We start from the raw sequence: 21797 nt of genomic DNA on the forward strand, positions 1-21797 counted from the left end.
TGGCAGGAGAACAAGGGAAGGGATGATCTGGAATCCTCCATCCAGGCTTCACATCCCCAGTTCAGGAATGCTATTGGCAAGCAGGAGTGTGTTTAGCAACAGGCCCTCAGGACAGGCAGGGATAGGAACATGGTGCCTGTGGGGAGAGTGTGGGGGAGCTGGGCTTGTCCAGCCTGGAGAAGGGAAAGCTGATGGGGACCTGAGGTCTTGGGAAGGGAAGGCTGTTGGGACTGGCTGCCTGTGCCAGCAAGGAGGACATGGAGAATACAGAGCCAGGCTCCTCACCATGGTGCCTGGTGGTAGGACAAAAGGCATTGGGGGATAGTGACAGAGGAGAGGTTCAGGCAGGACAGAAGGAAACCTCGTTTCCACAGGCTCGAGCAAGTGCTGCATCAGGTCACCCAGAGAGGCTGTGCAGTCTCTGGCCTTGGGGATTTCAGCTTACACTGAATCAAGCCCTGAACCACTTGCTCTGACCCTGTTCCTGGTGGGTTTGACTTGAGACCTCCTGGGGTCCCTTCCAACCTCTGTTCACTTCTGATCCTACAATGATGGGCTTATGAAGGGTCACAAAGATGCTCTAAGGGCTGGAGCACGTCTCCAATGGAAACAGGCTGAGAGCTGGGGGTGTTCAGCCTGGAGAAGAGAAGGCTCCAGGGAGATACCTTAGCAATCTCTCCATACCTAAGCAGGGCCTACAAGAAATCTGGAGAGGGGTTTTTGCAAGGGCCTGCAGTGACAGAACAAGGGGAATGGCTTCAAGCTGAAAAAAGGGAGATTTAGCTTGGACATTCAGATGAAGTTGTTCCTTTTGAGAGTGGTGGGACACTGGCACAGGGTGCCCAGAGAAGCTGTGTCTGCCCCATCCCTGGCAGTGTTCAAGGCCAGGTTGGATGGGAGTCAGCTTTGCTCTGAAGCAGTGCTTTCTCCAACTCTGATGTTCACAAGGGATGAAAGATGAAATCCAACTTCATTGTAAAGTTCACTACTTGTACTCATGACTCAAGTGAGTCTGGGCTGCACAAGAGAGGCTCAGCACGGCCTTAGAGTCATTTGGACTGTGTTATTTATTTACTGGCATAACACTGCTGAGGTGGTTTTTGTTTGTTTTTTTTTTGGGGGGGGGGGGTGTGCTATAAAACATTCTTTGTATGACAAAAAATCAGAACAATATTGACACAAGGAGAAGTTCTCAGCTCCTTGTAGCTTAGTGCAGAGCAAGGAGGGCTGCAGTGTCCATCAGTCCTTTCCCATTTGCCCTGTGCTTACAACACTTGTGTATGATGCCTTCACACACAAAGTGATCTAAGAACCCCCACAAACACCTGTTCTGTGCTGAAAGCAGGGGAGCACAGTTTCAAAGGGCAGATCACAGAGATCTCATGGGGAGAAGCAAAGGGCTGTAGGCAGCAGAGCGTGGCCAGCAGCCGCCTCCAGTGCCAGACCCCAGGAGAGCTGCCTGAACGCACCCTCCCCAGGGCTGGGCTGCACTTTCCCCACTCTCCCTGCCCAGGCTATCTGAGAACTTTCCCTCATGGGAACATGCCTCCACATGGCACATGTGGAATGCCCACTGCTGGGGGTGCCTGAATGCTGCTCATCATGCCCCATGAGCCCACCTTCCTGTCTCCCTCTCCTGCCCTACCCAAACTTGCCTGGAATGCAAGATCCATCCCTGAGCCTGGGGAATGCAGGAACCTCCTGCAGTGAGGTGTGCAAAGCCTCTGTGAGACACTTGTGAGTGTGGGCAGAGTGTGGGGTTTGTGGAGCGGAGAGGGTGCTACAGGCAGGAAGCTGTCCCAGATGAGGTGCCCTGTCCCCAGAGCATGGGGTACCTTGCACCCAAGGACACCACCTTTCCTTTTGGCTCTTGCCAATTAGTTCTCAATCCAGACCATTGCCTTTTCCCACTGCTCTCCCATGGTGCTTAGTTCTCTATACTGATGGCATCACCCATTCTTCTATAAGTCCCCTTTACATCCGCTTGCTGAGGGATATTCACTCCACCTGCTGAATTGACACTGTTGTAGCAGCCTACAACTAGGTGAAATGTGGCTTCAGAGATGATGTAGTTTTTCTTGCTAGCAGGAAGAGAAGGAAACCTCTGCAAAGTGCAGCCTGGAAGGCTCAGACTCAAAGTTAGGAAAGAGAAATGTCTCTCAAAAGGTGGACTTGTGGTGCAAGAGGTCACCCAGAGGGAGTCTGGCTCACCCCATGGCTTTGTGTTTCAAGGAACAGACAGCAATGGGTGCAGAGATGGGACTGCAGGTACAGAAATGCCAGGTGAGAGATAGGTGGGAAAGCAAGATGGGAGTCAACAGCCTGAAGGGAAAGAGGTGCAGGCATGGGCCAGTGAAGGACAGCCTGCAGGAGAGATGACAGGGTTCTGGCATGGCTGAAAGGCCCAAAAGAACAAAAGGCCTCTGTGCCCTGGCTATGGCAGTTGCCTCTTTCATCAAGGCCTATGAAGAGAACTTTCATTCTCAAGATTTCAGGCTCTGCTTCTCCAAGGGCTGTGGTCAGGGCTTGGCTTTTCTGCATCATCAAACAAACCAAGGGTTTTCTCACCATCAGACACCTGCACTTTGCCTTTGTCTCCTGTAATCACAGCCTCCAGTTACTTCCTTTAATGAGTCCCTGGGGAGGCTTTGTCAGTAACAGCCCTCAGTGGGGCCCATTAATCCTGAGGGGACTTGGGGCTTTATTTCTGACTTTGACTTCTTGAGAGGTTTCCTCAGTCTTCTCTCAACACCTGAGGTTCACGGACTCAGCCCAAATACACCATGGGACTCATTAAACCCTGAGGAGCCATGTCTCACCGTGTAGTTTTTGTCAAGTCTTCCAGATTGTCTTCCAGGGAACTGGGGAGGTTTCGAAGTGCAGGAAGATTACAAAGGGCATCTGATAGAAGTTATTTGACAGGGTTACTTGAAAGGAAAATCTATGAAAGATGAGAGGAATGAAGGACGTGGTGTAACAGGCAGGACAGTGGCAGTGCAGTTACAGGGGAAGATTGGCACGGTCTCCCTCAAGGCTGCTGTACCCAAGGGAAGCCATTGCAGCCTGGGTGGGTGGACAAAGAGGAGGGTGAAGCACTTGTGTCAGCAGAGCCAGCTCCAACAGTTGAGGAGCCACCAGGGACATCCCAGGCACCAGGAGATGCAGGTGCCTGCTCCCGGGCTGTCACCTCCGCAGCCACCACGACACCACAAGGAGCAGCATCAGCCAAGGCCCTTCTCCTGCCCCAGTACCCACAGAGCCAGCAGTGCCACCACGAGTCAGGAATGTTGCGCGCTGGGCCCCCAGGTGAAGGCAGACCAGGTCGACAACACCGCAGGGCTCAGGTGCCTCTAGCCTCTGACAGTGGCAGCAGGAGGCCAGAGAGATGCTGCTGCTGCAGTGCACGGCTCTGCGTGTGCAAGGTGATCTCAGAGAAAACTCCAGGAACAAACTCACCAACAAAGTTTTCAAGCTGACAAGCAGGTATTCGTTCTTGTGGCGCCGGGAGACATGGGGATAGCTCCTCCTAACGTGTGCCTCTCAATTGCCACACAAGCCGTCCTTTCATAGTCCCTGGGCATACATACATATTCATAAGGCTACATACGGATTACATCATTTTCCGGAGAGTTCCCCCCATGTGTACAGAATCGTGGTGGTGGTGTCTGAGGGTCGTTTACTTCTTCCAACAATCTTCATCTCTTCTGGCCACCTTTGAGGGATCATAGAGAAGTCATAGAGGAGTCATAGAGAAGTGACAGAGGAGTCTTAGCATCATAGAGTCATAGAGGAATCATGAAGGAATCATAGAGGAGTCATAGAAGAGTCAAAAACAGTCATAGGGGAGTCATAGAGGGGTCATAGAGGAGTCATAGACGGGTCATAGAGGAGTCATAGAGGAGTCATAGTGAAGTCATAGAGGAGTAATAGAGAATCATAATAGAGTCATAGTGGAGTCATATTGGAGACAGTGTCATAGATTCATAGAAAAGTCATAGAGGACTCAGTGGAATAATAGTGGAGTCATAGACAAGTCATAGTGCATTCAAACAGGAGTCATAGAGGAATCAGAGTGGAGTCATGTAGGTGTCACAGAGGAGTCATATGGAAGTCATAGTGGAGCAATGTAGGAGTCATAGATGAGTCATAGTATCAGAGAGCCAAAGAAGAGATATGGAAGAGTCATAGATGAGTCATATTATCAGAGAGCCAAAGAGGAGATATGGAAGAGTCATAGATGAGTCATAGTGGCGTCATAGAGGATTCATAGAAGAGTCACAGGTGGGTCATAGAGGGGTCGTTGTGGAGTCGTTGTGGAGTCATAGTGGAGTCATAGAGGGGTCGTAATGGGGTCATAGTGGAGTCGTAGGGGGTCACAGAAGTGTCTTAGAGGGGTCATAGAAGGGTCATAGTGGAGTCATAGAGGGTTCATAGAGGCTTCCTACTGGAGTCATAGAGGTGACTTAAAGGTATCATTGTGTCATAGATTCATAGAGGAGCCATAGACGAGTCATCGAGGACTCATAGAGGACTCATAAAAAAATCATACAGGAGTCATCGTGGAGTCAAAGAAGAGTCATAGGGGAGTCATATTGGAATAATAGAGGAGCCCTAGTGTCATAGATTCATAGAGCAGTCATAGAGGTGTCATAGAGACATCATAGGGTCGTTATAGAGGAGTCATAGAGGCGTCATAGACGCGTCATAGAGGAGTCATGGAGGAGTCATAGGGAGTAATCTTGGAGTCTTAGAGGAGTCATAGTGTCATAGATTCATAGAGGAGTCAGAGGAGTCGTAGGGGAGTCATAGATGAGTCATAGAGGAGTCATCTAGGAGTCATAGGGCACTCTTAGAGGAATTGTAGGGGAGTGAGTCATGGAGAACTTAGACATAGAAGAGTCTTACAGTCATAGAGGTGACTTGGAGTCATAGTGGAGTCATAGAGGAATCATAGAGGTGTCATATGTGCATCATAGGGGAGTCATAGGGGCATCATAGAGGAGTCATAGGGACGTCATAGAGGACTCCTTGAGGGGCCATAGAGGGGTCTTAGGGGACTCTTAGAAAGGTCATTGGCGAGTGTCCTGGGTTTAGCAGTAGCCGTCATTTTTCTCCTTCTTAGTAGCTGGTGCAGCGCAGTAGTTTTGACTTTCGGCCTGGGAACAGAGCTGATAACACCAATGTTTTTAGTTTCTGCCCAGATGTTTTGGTCTGACGAAGGACTTTGTGAGCCTCATACTCTGCGAGGGAGGACGGGAATCTGGGAGGAATCTGAGCCAGGACACCTGACCCAAGCTGACCAAAGAAGTATTCCAAGCCACATCATGTCATGCCCAGGATGTAACAGGGAGTTACCCAGAAGGGCTAGAGGACTGCCGGGTTGGACTAGGTATTGGCCGGTGCTTGGTCGGGCTGGGGGGGGGGGGGGGGGGGGGGGGGTTGAGTTATCAGTCGGTTGGTGGTGAGATATTGTATTCTCTTCCCTTGCTATTTCCGTTATCATTATTATTATTGGTGGTAGCAGTAGTGATGTGTGTTAGACCTTAGTTACTAAACTGTTCGTATCTCAACCCGTGGGACTTGCATTCTTTTGGATTCTCCTCTCCGTCCCTCTGGGAGTAGGGGGTGGGAAAGAAGTGGGGGGAGTGAGTGAACGACCTGCCTGACTGGTTTTAAACCACAACAGTTCTTTCCTTCCCTTGCCTTGCCTGGCTTTGCCTCGCCTCGCTTTGCCTTCCCTTGCCTTGCCTTGCTTTCCCTTTTCGTGCCATGCCTTGCAATGCCTTGCCTTCTCTTGCCGTGCCTTGCCTCGCCTTGCCTTGCTTTGCCTGGCATCGTCTCACATAGCCTCACCTTGCCTCGATTAGCCTCACCCTCCCTGGCCTGGAATGGCCTTGCCTTGCCTTGCCTCGCCTTGCTTCGCCTTGCGTTGCCTCGCCTCGCCATGCCTTTCTTTCCCTTGCCGTGCCTTGCCTTGTCTTCCCTTCCCTTGCCTGTCCTTCCCTTGCTTTGCCTTGTCTTTCCTTGCCTTGCCATGCATTGTAATGCCTTGCCTTCCCTTGCTTTGCCTTGACTTGTCTTGCCTTGCCTTGATTTGCATTGCCTTGATTTGCCTTGCATTGCCTCGCCTGGCCTGGCCGGTCTTCCCTTCCCTGGTGTGGTTTTGCCTGGCTCTGCCTTGCCTTGCCTGTCCTTGCCTTGCATTTCCTTGCCTTCCCTTGCCTTGCCTCGCATCGCCTTGAATCGCCCCTCATTGCCTTGCCTGGCCTGGCATGGTCTTGACTTTCCTTGCCCTTTCCATGCCTTGCCTTGCCTTGCCTTGCCTTGCGTCTCCATGCCATGCCTTTCTTTCCCTTGCCATGCCTTGCCTTGCCTTTTCTTGCCTTCCCTTGAAATGACTTCCCTTGTCTTACCTTCCCTTGTGTTACCATGCCTTTCTATGATTTTCCTTCCCTTGACATTCCTTGTCTTGCTTTGCCTTGCCTTGCCTTGTCTTGCCTTGCCTTGCCTTGCCTTGCCTTACTTTGCCTTGCCTGGCCTTCACTTGCCATGCCTTGCCTGCCCTTCCCTTGCCTTGCCTTCCCTTGCCTTGCCATGCCTTGCCATGTCTTTAATTCCTTTGCCATGTCATGCCTGGCCTTCCCTTCCCTTGCCTTCCCTCGCCTTGCCATGTCTTGCAATGACTTTCCTTTCCTTCCCTTGCCATGCCATGCCTTGCCTTCCCTTGCCTTGCCTCACCTCGCCTTGCCTGGTTTCACCAGGACTTTCCTTCCATTGCCATGCCTTGCCTTGCCTTGCCTTGCCTTGCCTTCACATTGCCTTGCCTCGACTAGCCTCACCCTGCCTGGCCTGGAATGGCCTTTCCTTGCCTCGCCTCGACACCTCGCTTCACCTGTCCTTGCCTCACCTTGCCTCACCTTGCCTTGCATTGCCTTGCCTTGCTTTGCCTTGCTTTGCCTCGCCTCGCATTGCCTCACCTCGCCATGCGTTTCTTCCCTCTCCATGCCTTGCATTTCCTTGCCTTGCCTCTCATCGCGTTGCCTCGTCTCGCCATGCATTTCCTTCCCTTGCCATGCCTTGCCTTGCCTTGCCTTGCCTTGCATTGCTTTTCCTTGCCTCACATTGCCTCGCCAGGTCTTTCTTTCCCTTGCCATGCCTTGCTTTGCCTTCCCTTTCCTTGCCTTCATTCCCTTGCTTTGCCTTGCCTTTCCTTGCCTTGCCATGCCTTGCCTTCCCTTGCTTTGCCTTGCTTGGTCTTGCCTTGATTTGTCTTGCCTCGATTTGCCTTGCCTCGATTTGCCTTGCGTTGCCTTGCCATGTCTTTCCTTCCCTTGCAATGCCTTGCCTTCCCTGGTCTTGCTTTACATGGCCTTGCCTTGCCTCGCATCGCCTCACCTCTCCTCACCTCGTTTCGCCTCATGAGGAGTTGCCTTGCCTTGCCTTGCCTTGCCTCGGCTCGACTCACCTCTCCTCCCCTTGCCTCACCTCGCCTTGCCTTGCCATGCCTCGCATCGCCTTGCGTTGCCTCGCATCGCATTGCCTTGCCTTGCCTGGCCTTGCCTGGCCTGCCCTAGCCTGGCCTGGCCTTGCCTCCCTTGCCTTGCCTTGCCTTGCCTTGCCTTGCCTTGATTGCCTTTCATTGCCTTGCCTTGCCTTTCCTGGCATTGCCTTGACTTACCTTGCCTTGCCTTGCCTTGATCTGCCTTGAACTTCCTTGCCCTGCCTTGCCCTACCTTGCCCTGCCTTGCCTTACCCTGCCCTGCCCTGCCCTTCCTGGCCTTGCCTTACCTTGCCTTGCCTTGCCATAACTTGTTTTGCTCTGCCTTGCCTTGCCTCGCCTTGCCCTGACTTGCCTTGCCCATCCTGGCCCTGACTTGCCTTGCCTTTGCAGGCTGCTGCAGGTACAGCTGAAAATTCCCTGACTCTTTCCTTGGTCCATGGTTGAGTTGCTTTGGAGAGAAATCTGACTCTACAGCTCTAACACCAAAAGGAACTGTTCACCTTCACGTGCAGCAGACACACAGATCTCTTCTGTGTCATGTGCACTTGAAAGTTACTGAGGAAAGTATCCATGGGCTGGGAAAGAAACAGCACAGGAGGGAATTTTTAGCTAATTGTTGCTCTTCCTGGTAAATCCTGTAGGGCTCTCGCATCTTGTTCCGTATTTTCCATGGTCACTGGAATGGGTTTCATTGTTAAAAAAAGTATTTCATTTTCTACTTCCCTGTGTTCCAGGAGAAACAGCAACAAGGGCCTCCCCTTGTGCCACAGCTTGTGACACTGTGCAAGAAAAACAGCTGGGCTGGTACTTGTGGAGAAGCCTGTGGGCTGTAGAGCTTCATCAGGGACAAGGACAGGTTTCCCTTCTCCAGGCTGGAGAAGCCCAGCTTCCCCAGACTCTCCCCACAGGTACCGTGCTCCAGTATCTCCTGACTCTCTTTCCAGAGAGTTCCCCGCATGCGTACAGAATCGTGGTGGTGGTCTCTGAGGGTCGTTTACTTCTTCCAACAATCTTCATCACTTCTGGCTGCCTTTGAGGGATCATAGAGAAGTCATAGAGGATTCATGGAGGAGTCATAGAGAAGTGATAGAGGAGTCTTAGTGTCATAGAGTCATAGAGTCATAGAATCATAGAATCATAGAATCATAGAACAATTAGGGTTGGAAAGAACCTGAAGATCATCCAGTTCCAACCCCCTGCCTTGGGCAGGGACACCTCACAGTAAACCATACCACCCAAGGCCTTGTCCAACCTGGTCTTGAACACTGACAGGGATGGAGCATTCACAGCCTCACTGGGCAACCCATTCCAGTGCCTCACCACCCTCACAGGAAAGAATTTCCTCCTTACATCCAATCTAAACTTCCCCTATTTAAGTTTTAACCCGTTCCCCCTTGTCATAGAGGAATCATTCAGGAATTATAGAGGAGTCATAGAAGAGTCAAAAACAGTCATAGAGGAGTCATAGAGGAGTCATAGAGGAGTCATAGAGGGGTCATAGAGGGGTCATAGAGGAGTCATAGAAAAGTCATAGAGGAGTAATAGAGAAGTCATAATAGAGTCATACTGGAGTCATATATGAGACATAGTTTCATAGGTTCATAGAAGAGTCATAGAGGAGTCAGTGGAATCATAGAGGAGTCATAGTGGAGTCATAGAGGAGTCATAAAGAGGTCACAGAAGAGTCATAGAGGAGTCATAGAAGAGCCATAGAGGAGTCATATAGAAGTCACAGTGGAGTCATGTAGGAGTCATAGAGGAGTCATAGAGGAGTAATAGTATCATAGAGCAAAAGAGGAGTCATAGTGGAGCCGTAGTGGGGTCATAGTGGAGTCGTAGTGGAGTCATAGAAGAGTCATAGAGGAGTCATAGAGGAGTAATAGAGAAGTCATAAAAGAGTCATAGTGGAGTCATAGAGGAGACAGTGTCATATATTCTTAGAGGTGTCATAGAGGAGTCATAGTGGAATCATAGATCACTCATAGTGGAGTCATAGAGGAGTCATGCAGGAGTCATAGAGGAGTCATAGAGGATTCATAGAAGAGTCGTAGAGTAGTCATGTTGGAGTCACAGAAGAGTCATAGTGGAGTCCTTGAGGAGTCATAGAGTCGTAGAGGAGTCATACAGGAGTCATATAGGAGTCATAGAGGAGTGATAGAGGTGTCATAGAGGAGTCAGAGAGGAGTCATAGAGGATTAACAGAGGTGTCATAGAGGAGTCATAGTGTCATAGATTGATAGAGGAGCCATAGAGGAGTCATCAAGGACTCATACAGAAGTCATAAAGGAGTTATAGTGGAGTCATAGTGGTGTCAAAGAGGAGTCATAGTGTCATAGAGAAGTCATAGAAGAATTGTAGAGGAGTTGTTGAGGAGTCGTAGAGGATTCGTACAGGTGTCATAGAGGAGACATGGAAGAGTCATATTGGAGTCATAGAGGATTCATAGAAGAGTCACAGATGGGTCATAGAGAGGTCATAATGGAGTCATAGAAGTGTCATAGAGGATTCATAGTGGAGTCATAGAGAGGTCATAGAGGGGTCGTAATGGGGTCATAGTGGAGTCATAGGGGGTCATAGAACTATCTTAGAGGTGTCATAGAGGGGTCATAATGGAGTCATAGAAGTGTCATAGAGGATTCATAGTGGAGTCATAGAGAGGTCATAGAGGGGTCGTAATGGGGTCATAGTGGAGTCATAGGGGGTCATAGAACTATCTTAGAGGTGTCATAGCAGGGTCACAGTGGAGACATAGAGGGGTCATAGAGGTTTCTTTGACTTGTCATAGAGGAGACATAGAGGAGTCATAGTCGCATCAGAGAGGAGTCATAGTGGAGTCATAGAGAGTAATAGTGGAGTCTTAGAGGAGTCTTAGAGGAGTCATAGTGTCATTGATTTATATAGGAGTCATTGGGGAGTCGTAGAGGAGTCATAGATGAGTCATAGACTCATCTAGGAGTCAGGGGAGTCTTAGAGGAATCGTAGGGGAGTGAGTCATGGAGAAGTTAGACATAGAAGAGTCTTACAGTCATAGAGGTGTCTTAAAGTCATAGTGGAGTCATAGAGGAATCATAGAGGCGTCATAGGGTCATCATAGAGGAGTCATAGGGGCATCATTGAGGAGTCTTAAAGGAGTCATAGAGGACTCCTTGAGGGCTCATAGAGGGGTCTTAGAGGACTCTTAGAAAGGTCATTGGCGAGTGTCCTGGCTTTAGCAGTAGCAGTCATTTTTCTCCTTCTTAGTAGCTGGTGCAGCGCGGTGGTTTTGACTTTCGGCCTGGGAAGAGACCTGATGACACCAATGTTTTTAGTTTCTGCTCAAATGTTTTGGTCTGACGAAGGACTTTCTGAGCCTCATGCTCTGCCAGGGAGGAGGGGAATCCGGGAGGAGTCTGATCCTGGACACCTGACCCAAACTGACCAAAGAAGTATTCCAAGCCACATCATGTCATGCCCAGGATGTAACAGGGAGTTACCCAGAAGGGCTAGAGGACTGCCGGGTTGGACTAGGTATTGGCCGGTGCTTGGTAGGGGTGCGGGGGGGGGGGGGGGTGGGGGTTGAGTTATCAGTCGGTTGGTGGTGAGATGTTGTATTGTCTTCCCTTGTTATTTCCTTTATCATTATTATTATTGGTGGTAGCAGTAGTGATGTGTGTTAGACCTTAGTTACTAAACTGTTCTTATCTCAACCCGAGGGAGTTGCATTCCTTTCGATGCTCCTCTCCGTCCTCTGGGAGTAGGGGGCAGGAAAGAAGGGCAGGAGTGAGTGAACGAGCGGCCTGACTGGTTTTAATCCACAACAGTTCTTTTTGGCGCCTAACGTGGGGCACAAGGGTTTGAGATAAGGACAGATCTGACTGGATTAATAGTCACTCATCACAATGCCAATTTATTGTCTCTCAGAATTGTTCCTCTTCATTTCACAGTTTCAGACTGTTGTAACTTACTTAGAGCCAGTATTTGCTGTTTTAGTGTTTATCAAGTGTGGGGTTTGGGCTAGGGTTCTTGTCTGACTGTGCTTTATGGCAATAACTTGTAATACGGGTGGGCTCCAGCAGCAGGGCGGGACGGACGTGGCTGTGGACTTGTACCTGTCCCTGTATGCTGTTCTTCCCCGTCCTGGCTGTCGTCCTCACCTCCATGTTCGAGAGGCTGCGGGGAGCCAATGGGGAGAGTCCCCGGGAGCCGGCAGCTGCCGAACTGGCCTGGGAGGGCAACCCCAGGGAGCAAGCGGCGTCGGGAGCGGGGCTGGAGGCCGGCAGGCAGAGGCTGCTGGTGGGGGATGTCAGGGCTGTCAAGGGGCAGAAGGAGGTGGCTGCAGAGCAGCAGGAGAAGGCGGCGGAAGAGCCGAGACCGGTGACCGAGCCCAGCCCCACGACAGCCGAGAGCATTCCCTGGAAGCTGCCAGCCGAGCCCCAGGAGGATGCAGGAGACCACGCAGCATTTCCCAGCAAGGCAGAGGAGGAAGATCTGAACTCAGGAAAAGGGAAGCTGCTGGTGGGAGTGCCGGCAAGCACAGGAGCTGCCCCAGCCCCAGTGACAAGTACAGCAGCATTGTTTGAGAGGTCTGAAGGTTTTGAATAGCGTTTGGGTACCCTTGGAACCTGCCTGCTGATTGTGGTGGGGATCAGCATGTTGGCACACACACAGAGTGTGTTTTACCCACCACCATTTTGTCTGATCTGAAAAGTTAAGCAGAGTCGGGTTTGGGTCTTGTCTAGGGTTAGATGATGATATAGGGGGACCAAGAGGCTTTCCCCAAGGCTGTACAGTCATGAGTGGCAGGGAGTGTGGCATAGTATGGGAGAGTATCTAGTCCAGTTGCCCCCTCCAGTGCTTTGGAAGTGTCGGAGATGGAAGGCAGCTGTATGGAGTCCCCAGCAACAAGGGGCAGAAACTGCTGAAGGGGACGGTGAAGTATGTTGAGCCTGGTGGGCCCATGGCACTTCAGGCCATCAGGGCAGAGATGCAACATAGAGATGGACTCATGATGAGAGGTGGACTTAGCAATGGATGCTATTGCCCAGGTGATTCACGTGTGTGAACACTGCACACAGCCTCTCCTGTTCTGAAAGACTGTTATAAGAGATGAAACGTGATATCATGCACCGAGTGGACTCAGCAGCTCTATAGGGATTGGTCCATGCACTAAGAAATGATCTCCTTCTCACTGTCTTTGTGTATATATGGATGTATATATGTAAGAGCAATGGCACATTGAAAATGTAGGATCTGAGCATGACGTGAATGGTATGCAATAAGGGCTTTATACTGGTTTGGCAGTAGCAGTCGTATTTCTCCTTCATAGTAGCTGGTTCAGCGTTGTGTTTTGACTTTCGGCCTGGGAACAGAGCTGATAACACCAATGCTTTTAGTTTTTGCAAAGTCATGTTTCCTCTGACCAAGGACTTTGTGAGCCTCATGCTCTGCCAGGGAGGAGGGGAAGCCGGGAGGAAGCAGAGACAGGACACCTGACCCAAACTGACCAAAGAGGTATTCCATACCACCACACGTCATTCCCAGGATGTAACTGAGAGTTACCTGGAAGGGCTAGGACTCCAGGTTAGAGGAGGTATTGGTCGGTGCTTGGTCAGGCTGCGGGGCAAGTTATCGGTCAGCTGGTGCTGAGGTGTTGTATTCTCTTCCCTTGTTACTTCCTTTATCATTATTGTTCTTGGTGGTAGCAGTAGTGATTTGTGTTATAGCTGAGTTACTAAACTGTTCTTATCGCAACCCGTGGGAGTTGCACTCTTTTCCATTCTCCTCTCTGTCCTTCTGGGAGTAGGGGAAGGGCAAGAAGAGGGGGAGTGAGTGAACAAGCTGCCTGACTAGTTTTAAACCACGACACTTGCCTTGCCTCGCCTTGCCTGACTTGGCCTGGCCTGGCCTTGCCTTGACGCTTTCCTTCCATTGCCTTGCCATGTAATGCCTTGCCTTGTATTGCCTTGCCTTGCATTGTCTGGACTTGCCTGGCATTGCCTTGCCTTGCTTTGCCTGACCTTGCCTCTCTTTGCCTTGCCTTGCACTTCCTTGCCTTGCCTGGCCTGGACTGGCCTAGCTTGGCCTTGCCTTGCCTTACCTCTCCTTGCCTTGTCTTTCTTTGCCTTGCATTGCCTGGTCTTGCCTTGCATTGACCTAACTTGCCTGGCCTTTCCTGGCATGGCCTGGCCTGGCCTTGCTTTGCCTTGCATTGAATTGCCTTGCCATACCTTGCATTGCCTTGACTGTCCTGGCCTAGCGTGGTCTTGCCCTGCTTGACGTGGCCTGTCCTGGCCTTGTAGGGCTTGCCTTGCCCTTTCTGGGCTTGCCTAGCCTTGCCTTCCCTTGCCTTCCCTTGCCTTACCATGCCTTACCTTGCTTTACCATGCCTAGCCTTGCCTGGCATTGCCTTGCCTTGCCTTGCCTTGCCTTGCCTTGCCCTGCCTCTCCTTGCCTTGCTTTGCCTTGTCTTGATCTGCCTTGAACTCCTTTGCCCTGCCTTACCCTGCCTTGCAGTGCCTTGACTTGACTTGCCTTTCATTGTTTTGCCTTGCCTTTCCTGGTATTGCCTTGACTTACCTTGCCTTGCCATGCCTTGATCTGCCTTGAACTTCCTTGTCTCGCCTTGCCCTACCTCTCCGTGCCCTGCCTTACCCTGACCTGCCGTGCCCTTCCTGGCCTTGCCTTACCTTGCCTTGCCTTGCCACAACTTGTTTTGCTCTGCCTTGCCTTGCCTTGCCCTGCCTTGCCTTGCGCATCCTGCCCCTGACTTGCCTTGCCTTTGCAGGCCGCTGCAGGTAGAGCTGAAAATTCCCTGCCTGTTTCCTTGGTCCATGCTTGAGTTGCTTTGGAGGTAAATCTGGCTTTACAGCTCTAACATCAAAAAGAACTTTTCACCTTCATGTGTCTTGCCCTGTCTTCCCTTGCCTTGCCATGCCCTGCTATGCCTTTCCTTCCCTTGCCATGCCTTGCCTTGCCTTGCGTTTCCTTCCCTTGCTTTTTCTTGCCTTGCCTTGCCTGGCTTTGTCTGACCTGGCCTTTCCTGGCCTTGCCTTTCCTGGCCTTGCCTTCCCTTGCCTTGCCTTGCCTGGCCTTGCCTTGCCTTGCCTTGCCTTGACTTGACAGCCCTTTCCTGGCCTAGCCTGGCCTGGATATGCCTTGCCTTGCCTAGCATTGCCTTGTCTGGCCTTGCTTTGCCTTCCTTTCCTTGCATTTCCTTGACTTGCCTGGCCTGGCCTGGCCTGTCACGGGCTTGCCTGGCCTGGCCTTGCCTTGCCTTTTCTTGCCTTGCCATTTCTTGCCTTGCCTTCCCTAGCCTTGCATTGCCTGGCCTAGCCTTTCATTGCCTTCCCTTGCCTTGCTTTCCTTTGTCTTGCATTGCCTTGCCTTGCCTGGCCTTGCCTGGCCTGCCCTAGCCTGGCCTGGCCTTGCCTCCCTTGCCTTGCCTTGTCTTGATCTGCCTTGAACTTCCTTGCCCTGCCTTACCCTGCTTTGCCATGCCTTGACTTGACTTGCCTTTCATTGCCTTGCCTTGCCGTGCCTGGCATTGCCTTGCCTTACCTTGCCTTGCCTTGCCTTGATCTGCCTTGAACTTCCTTGCCCTGCCTTGTCCTGCCTTGCTGTGCCTTGATTTGAGCAGCCAGCATCCAACTCCTTGCACTGTGCAAAGGCTGGGGCCTAACAGGAACTCCTGGGGAAGCAGAGGGCTCCAGGAAATGGGGGGGAAGTGCATCAGCACATTCCACCCCGTAACTAAAGTCAGTCCATCTTTCTCAGAGTGCTGTGCTCACCTCTTGCCGCTGTGCCAACAGAGTACTGCTGAATTCCAGTTATAAATTGAGGGGAATGTTTGGTTGCTTTACTCAATTGTTAAGAATTTCTTAAATGGGTTTAAGTACAATTATATATATGGACAGGTTTCTGCATCAACATAACTTGTTCAGCTGATTTCTATGCTCTAATGCATAGGGAGTGCGCAGGGAGTGGGGGAAAAGTGCAGCCCAGCCCTGGGGAGGGTGCGTTCAGGCAGCTCTCTTGGGGTCTGCCACTGGAGGTGGCTGCTGCCCGTGCTCTGCTGCCCACTGCCCTTTGCTTCTCAGCATGAGAGCTCTGTGGACTGTCCCTTGAAACCGTTCTCCCCTGGTCTCAGCACAGGACACATGTTTGTGGGAGTTCTTAAGATCAATTTTTTGTGTGAAGGCACCTTACAGGCAGTGCAAGTTTGAGCACAGGGCAAGTGGGAGAGGACTGATGGAAACTGCAGCTCTCTTGGTTCTGCAAGGAACTGAGACTTTTTGCTTGATGCAATGCTCTTCTGATTGTACCTAGGAAGAAGCCTCAGCAGTGTAATGACATCACTGGCGACGACGCTGAACCTCTCCTCTCCTGCTAATATGTGCTCAGTTGTGAATGTGTAAACTGAACTTCTGTATCTGACATCCCTCCTGCCCTAACCTGTCACCGCCTTTTTCTCCTCTGACGGTGCCCCATGCCCAGAGGCAGCAGATGTCCAACGGCAGCTCCATCACCCAGTTCCTCCTCCTGCCATTCGCAGCCACGCGGGAGCTGCAGCTCTGCCACTTCTGGCTCTTCCTGGGCATCTCCCTGGCTGCGCTCCTGGGCAACGGCCTCATCATCACCAGCGCAGCCTGCGACCAGCGCCTCCACACCCCCATGTACTTCTTCCTCCTCAACCTCTCCCTGCTGGACCTGGGCTGCTTCTCCACCACTGTCCCCAAATCCATGGCCAATTCCCTCTGGGGCACCAGGGCCATCTCCTACACAGGTTGTGCTGCACAGCTCTTTTTCTTTCTCTTATTCATTTCAGCAGAGTATTTTCTCCTCACTGCCATGTCCTACGACCGCTACGTGGCCATCTGCAAGCCCCTGCACTATGGGACCCTCCTGGGCAGCAGAGCTTGTGTCCACATGGCAGCAGCTGCCTGGGGCACTGCGTTTCTCAGTGCTCTGCTGCACACAGCCAATACATTTTCACTGCCCCTCTGCCGAGGCAATGCTGTGGAGCAGTTCTTCTGTGAAATCCCCCAGATCCTCAAGCTCTCCTGCTCACACTCCTACCTCAGCGAAGTTGGGCTTCTTATGGTTGGTGCCCTGATTGTTATTGGCTGTTTTGTTTTCATTGTGGGGTCCTATGCGCAGGTCTTCAGGGCCGTGCTGAGGATCCCCTCTGAGCAGGGACGCCACAAAGCCTTTTCCACGTGCCTCCCTCACCTGGCCGTTCTCTCCCTCTTTGTCAACACTGCTGTCTTTGCCTACTTGAAGCCTGCCTCCATCTCCTCCCCATCCCTGGACCTGGTGGTGTCAGTGCTGTACTCGGTGGTGCCTCCAGCAATGAACCCCCTCATCTACAGCCTGAGGAACCAGGAACTCAAGGATGCTGTGAGGAAGCTGGTGAATGGATGTGTTTCAGCAACCATATACTGCTTCCTTTACCCTGCAAAGGGCTTCCATTGTAGGATATGAGAGGCCATGTCTTTCCTGCTTCAATTTGTGGTGATGTCTTCACGTAAATGTCAGTTTTCATCTGCTTAAGTAGCCACTCGTATTGTCTGACACACAGGCTTTGTGTCATGGGGGGTGTCTCATTGTATTTAAGCACAATAAACCATCCTGCAGAAACTTCTTCTCTGTGATATGTCCTCACATGGCAGGAATGAAGGGGAATGAAAGCAGCTTTCTGGCTGCTCCAGCTCTGGGATGGCTGCTCTGTGCCTGTAGCAGGAAGAGCTCTTTGGGAGCCCAAGTGCCGAGGCTGTTGTGCTGCTGTGGGGAGATGGGATGGCATGGGGGGGCTGCAGAGCGCTCAGGATGTCCTGGGCAGGAGAGCAGGTGACACAGGTGTCCCTGCAAAGGACTGGCCTGCAATGGCCCAGGCTGGGACTGCCTGGCTGGGAGCAGCCCATGGGAAAGGTCTGGGTGGGCAGGAGCTGGACAGGAGGCAGCGGGTGCCCTGGCAGCAAGAGAGGACAGCAGCATCATGGGATGTATGAGCACGGCAGGAAAACAAGGGAAGGGATGATCAGGAATACTCCATCCAGGCTTCACATCCCCAGTTCAGGAGTGGGTTTAGTAAGGAGCCCTCAGGTCAGGAGATACTGGAGCACAGTGCCTGTGGGGAGAGTCTGGGGTGCTGGGCCTCTCCAGACTGGAGAAGGGAAGGCTGATGGGGACCTGAGATCTTGGGAAGGGAAGGCTGTTGGGGACTGGCTGCCTGTACCGGCAAGGAGGACATGGAGAATACAGAGCCAGGCTCCTCACCATGGTGCCTGGTGGGAGGACAAAAGGCAGTGGGGGATAGTGACAGAGGAGAGGTTCAGGCAGGACAGAAGGAAACCTTGTTCCCATCAGCTCAGGCAAGTGCTGCATCAGGTCACCCAGAGAGGATGTGCAGTCTCTGGCCTTGGGGATTTCAGCTTACACTGAATCGAGCCTTGAACCACTTCTCTGACTCTGGTCCTGACAGCTTAGACTTGAGACCTCCTGGGGTCCCTTCCAACCTCTCTTCTCTTATGATCCTTCAATGATGGGCTTATGAATTATCACAAAGGTGTCCTGAGGGCTGGAGCATGTCTCCCATGATGACAGGCTTACAGATGTTGGTCTTCAGCCTGGAGAAGAGAAGGTTCCAGGGAGACATCTTAGCAAACTTCCTGTGTCTAAGCCGGGCCTACAAAGAATCTGGAGAGGGGCTTTTTATGAGGCTGTGCAGTGACAGGAGAAGGGGGAATGTCTTTGAAGCTGAAAAAAAGGCAGATTTATCTTGACTTTAGGAGGAAGTTGCTCCCTTTGAGGGTGGTGGGATACTAGCAAAGGGTGCCCAGAGAAGCTGTGGCTGCCCCGTCCCTGGCAGTGTTCAAGGCTGGATTGGATGGGAGTCAGCTTTGCTCTGAAGCAGTGATTTCTCCAGCTCTGATTTTCACAGCAGATGTCAGATGAAATCCAACTTGGTTGTAAAGTTTTCTACATGTACTCATGATTCGGATGCGTGTGGGCTGTACGACTGAAGCTCAGCATGGCCTTAGAATCATTTTGTCTGTGTTATTTATTTACTGGCACAACATTGCTGAGGTTGTTTTGGGGGGTATAAATCATTATTTCTTTGAAAGAAAATCAGAAGGGTACTGAAACAGGGAGAAATTCTCAGCTCTTTGAAGCTTAGTGCAGAGGCAGGGGAGCTGCAGCATCCATCAGTCCTTTCCCATTTCCCCTGTGCTCAAACTTGCACTGCCTGTAAGATGCCTTCACACACAAACTGACCTTAAGAACCCCCACAAACATCTGTCCTGTGTGGAGAGCAGGGCAGCACGGTTTCAAAGGGCAGATCACAGAGCTCTCATGGGCAGAAGCAGAGGACTGCGTGCAGCAGAGCATGGCCAGCAGCCACCTCCAGTGCCAGACCCCAAGAGAGCTGCCTGAACGTGCCCTTCCCAGGGCTGGGTTAGGGTTAGGGTTAGGGTTAGGTTAGTGCACTTTCCCCCCACTCTCCCTGCCCAGGCTATCTGAGAACTTTCCCTCATGGGAACATGCCTCTGCGTGGCACATGGGGAATGCCCACTGCTGGGGGTGCCTGAACGCTGCTCATCATGCCCCATGAGCCCACCTTCCTGTCTCCCTCTCCTGCACTACCCAAACTTGCCTGGAATGCAGCATCCATCCCTGAACCTGGGGAATGCAGGAACCTCCTGCAGTGAGGTGTCGCTGCTGCAGAGGAAGTGCAAAGCTTCTGTGAGACACTTGTGAGTGCAGGCAGAGAGCGGGGTGTGTGCAGCAGAGAGGGTGCTGCAGGCAGGAAGCTGTCCTAGATGAGGTGCCTGTCCCCAGAGCATGAGGTACCTTGCACCCAAGGACACCACCTTTCCTTTTGGCTCTTGCCAAGAAGTTCTCAATCCAGACCATTGCCTTTTCACACTGCTCTCCCATGGTGCTTAGTTCTCCATACTGATGACCTTACCCATTCTTCTATAAGTCCCCTTTAGATCAGCTTGCTGAGGGATATTCACTCCACCTGCTGAATTGACACTGTAGTAGCAGCCTACAGCTAGGTGAAATGTGGCTTCAGAGATAATGTAGTTTTTGTTGCTAGCAGGAAGAGAAGGAAACCCCTGCAAAGTGCAGCTTGGAAGCTTCAGACTCAAAGTTAGGAAAGAGAAATGTCTCTCAAAAGGTGGACTTGTGGTGCAAGAGGTCACCCAGAGGGAGTCTGGCTCAGCCCATGGCTTTGTGTTTCAAGGAACAGACAGCAATGGGTGCAGAGATGGGACTGAAGGTACAGAAATGCCAGGTGAGAGCTGGGTGGGAAAGCAAGATGGGTGTCAACAGCCTGAAGGGAAAGAGGTGCAGGCATGGGCCAGTGAAGGACAGCCTGCAGGAGAGATGACAGGGTGCTGGCATGGCTGAAAGACCCAAAAGAACAAAAGGCCTCTGTGCCCTGGGCTATGGCAGTTGCCTCTTTCATCAAGGCCTATGAGTTCTCCTCATAGGCCAGGCAAGGCAAGGCAAAACAAGGCAAGGCAAGGCAATGCACAGCAAGGCAATACAAGGCAAGGCATCACAAGGCAAGGCAATGAAAGGAAGGCACGTCAAAGCAAGGCCAGGCCAGGCCAAGTCAGGCAAGGCTAGGCAAGGCAAGTGTCGTGGTTTAAAACTAGTCAGGCATTTCGTTCACTCACTCCCCCAATTCTTGCCCTCCCCCTACTCCCAGAGGGATGGAGAGGACAGATACAGGGACTGTGAGAATGAAGACCTTGTGCCCACTGCAGGAGAGGAACTGGTTTGAGACCATCCTAAAAATCTGAACGTGCACAAGTCCGTCGGTCCTGATGAGATCCATCCGCGTGTCCTGAAGGAGCTGGAGAATGAAGTTGCAAAGCCGCTGGCCGTCATATTTGAGAAATCATGGCAGTCAGGGGAAGTTCGCGACGACTGGAGAAAGGGAAATATAACCCCCATTTTCAAGAAGGGGAAAATGGATGACCCGGGGAATTACAGAGCAGTCAGTCTCACCTCTGTGCCTGGCAACATCTTGGAGCAGATTCTCCTGGATGGCATGCTAAGGCACATGAAAATCAACAAGGTGCTTGGTGACAGCCAGCATGGCTTCACTGAGGGGAAATCCTGCCTGACCAATGTGGTGGCCTTCTAGGATGGGGCTACAGAACTGATGGACAGGGGTAGAGCAGTTGATGTCATCTACCTGGACTCGTGCAAAGCATTCGACACTGTCCCACATGACATCCTTGTCTCTAAATTGGAGAGACATCAATTTGATGGATGGACCACTCGGTGGATAAAGAACTGGCTGGATGGCGGCACGCAAAGAGTTGTGGTCAATGGCTCAATGTCCGGCTGGAGACCAGTAACGAGTGGGGTCCCTCAGGGATGGTGTTGGGACCGGTCTTGTTTAATATCTTTGTCACTGACATGGACAGTGGGATTGAGTGCGCCCTCAGCAAGTTTGCCGATGACACCGAGCTGTGTGGTTCAGTTGATACCCTGGAGGGAAGGAATGCCATCCAGAGGGACCTTGACACACGTGAGGTGGGCTGATTCCAGCCTCATGGAGTTTGACCATGCCAAGTGCAAGGTTCTACACCTGGGTCGGAGCAATCCCAGGCACAGCTACAGGTTGTGCAGAGAAGAGATTCAGAGCGGCCCTGCGGAGAAGGACTTGGGGGTGTTGGTTGATGAGAAAATGAACATGAGCCGGCTTTAGTGTGCGCTTGCAGCCCAGAAAGCCAACCGTATCCGGGGCTTCATCAAAAGGAGCGTGACCAGCAGGTCGAAGGAGGTGATCCTGCCCCTCTACTCTGCTCTTGTGAGATCTCACCTGGAGCATTGTGTGCAGTTCTGGTGTCCTCAACATAAAAAGGACATGGAACCGTTGGAACAAGTCTAGAGGAGGGCCACGAGGATGATCAGGGACTGGAGCACCTCCCGTATGAAGACAGGCGGAGGAAGTTGGGGCTGTTCAGCCTGGAGAAGAGAAGGCTGCGTGGAGACCTCAGAGCAGCCTTCCAGTATCTGAAGGGGGGCTATAGGGATGCTGGGGAGGGACTCTTCATTAGGGACTGTAGTGACAGGACAAGGGGTAACGGGTTAAAACTGAAACAGGGGAAGTTTAGATTGGATGTAAGAAGGAAGTTCTTTCCTGTTAGGGTGGTGAGGCACTGGAATGGGTTGCCCAGGGAGGTTGAGAATGCTCCATCCCTGGCAGTGTTCAAGGCCAGGTTGAACGAGGCCTTGGGTGATATGGTTTAGCATAAGGTGTTCCTTCCCACGGCAGGGGGTTTGGAACTAGAAG

The 21797-nt window shown here is 51.7% G+C and overlaps 1 protein-coding gene across 1 annotated transcript; it reads left to right on the forward strand.

Annotated features, from left to right (window-relative positions):
* Positions 1-15786: 15786 nt before the first annotated feature.
* Positions 15787-16960, forward strand: LOC133262023 (olfactory receptor 14A16-like). The gene has a single exon (XM_061440895.1). It carries the CDS (start codon positions 15983-15985, stop codon positions 16958-16960), a length of 978 nt encoding a protein of 325 aa, XP_061296879.1. The 5' UTR covers positions 15787-15982.
* The last annotated feature ends 4837 nt before the right edge of the window (positions 16961-21797 follow it).

This window comes from Pezoporus flaviventris, unplaced genomic scaffold (assembly GCF_033815535.1).
Source record: "Pezoporus flaviventris isolate CSIRO_AGI_PZ_B2104156 unplaced genomic scaffold, CSIRO_AGI_Pfla_v1 ptg000179l, whole genome shotgun sequence".
Classification (NCBI taxonomy): Eukaryota; Metazoa; Chordata; class Aves; order Psittaciformes; family Psittacidae; genus Pezoporus; species Pezoporus flaviventris.

Bases quoted from the DNA above. Each gene is read 5' to 3' on its own strand.
- LOC133262023 (XM_061440895.1), top strand. From the start codon at position 15,983: ATGTCCAACGGCAGCTCCATCACCCAGTTCCTCCTCCTGCCATTCGCA.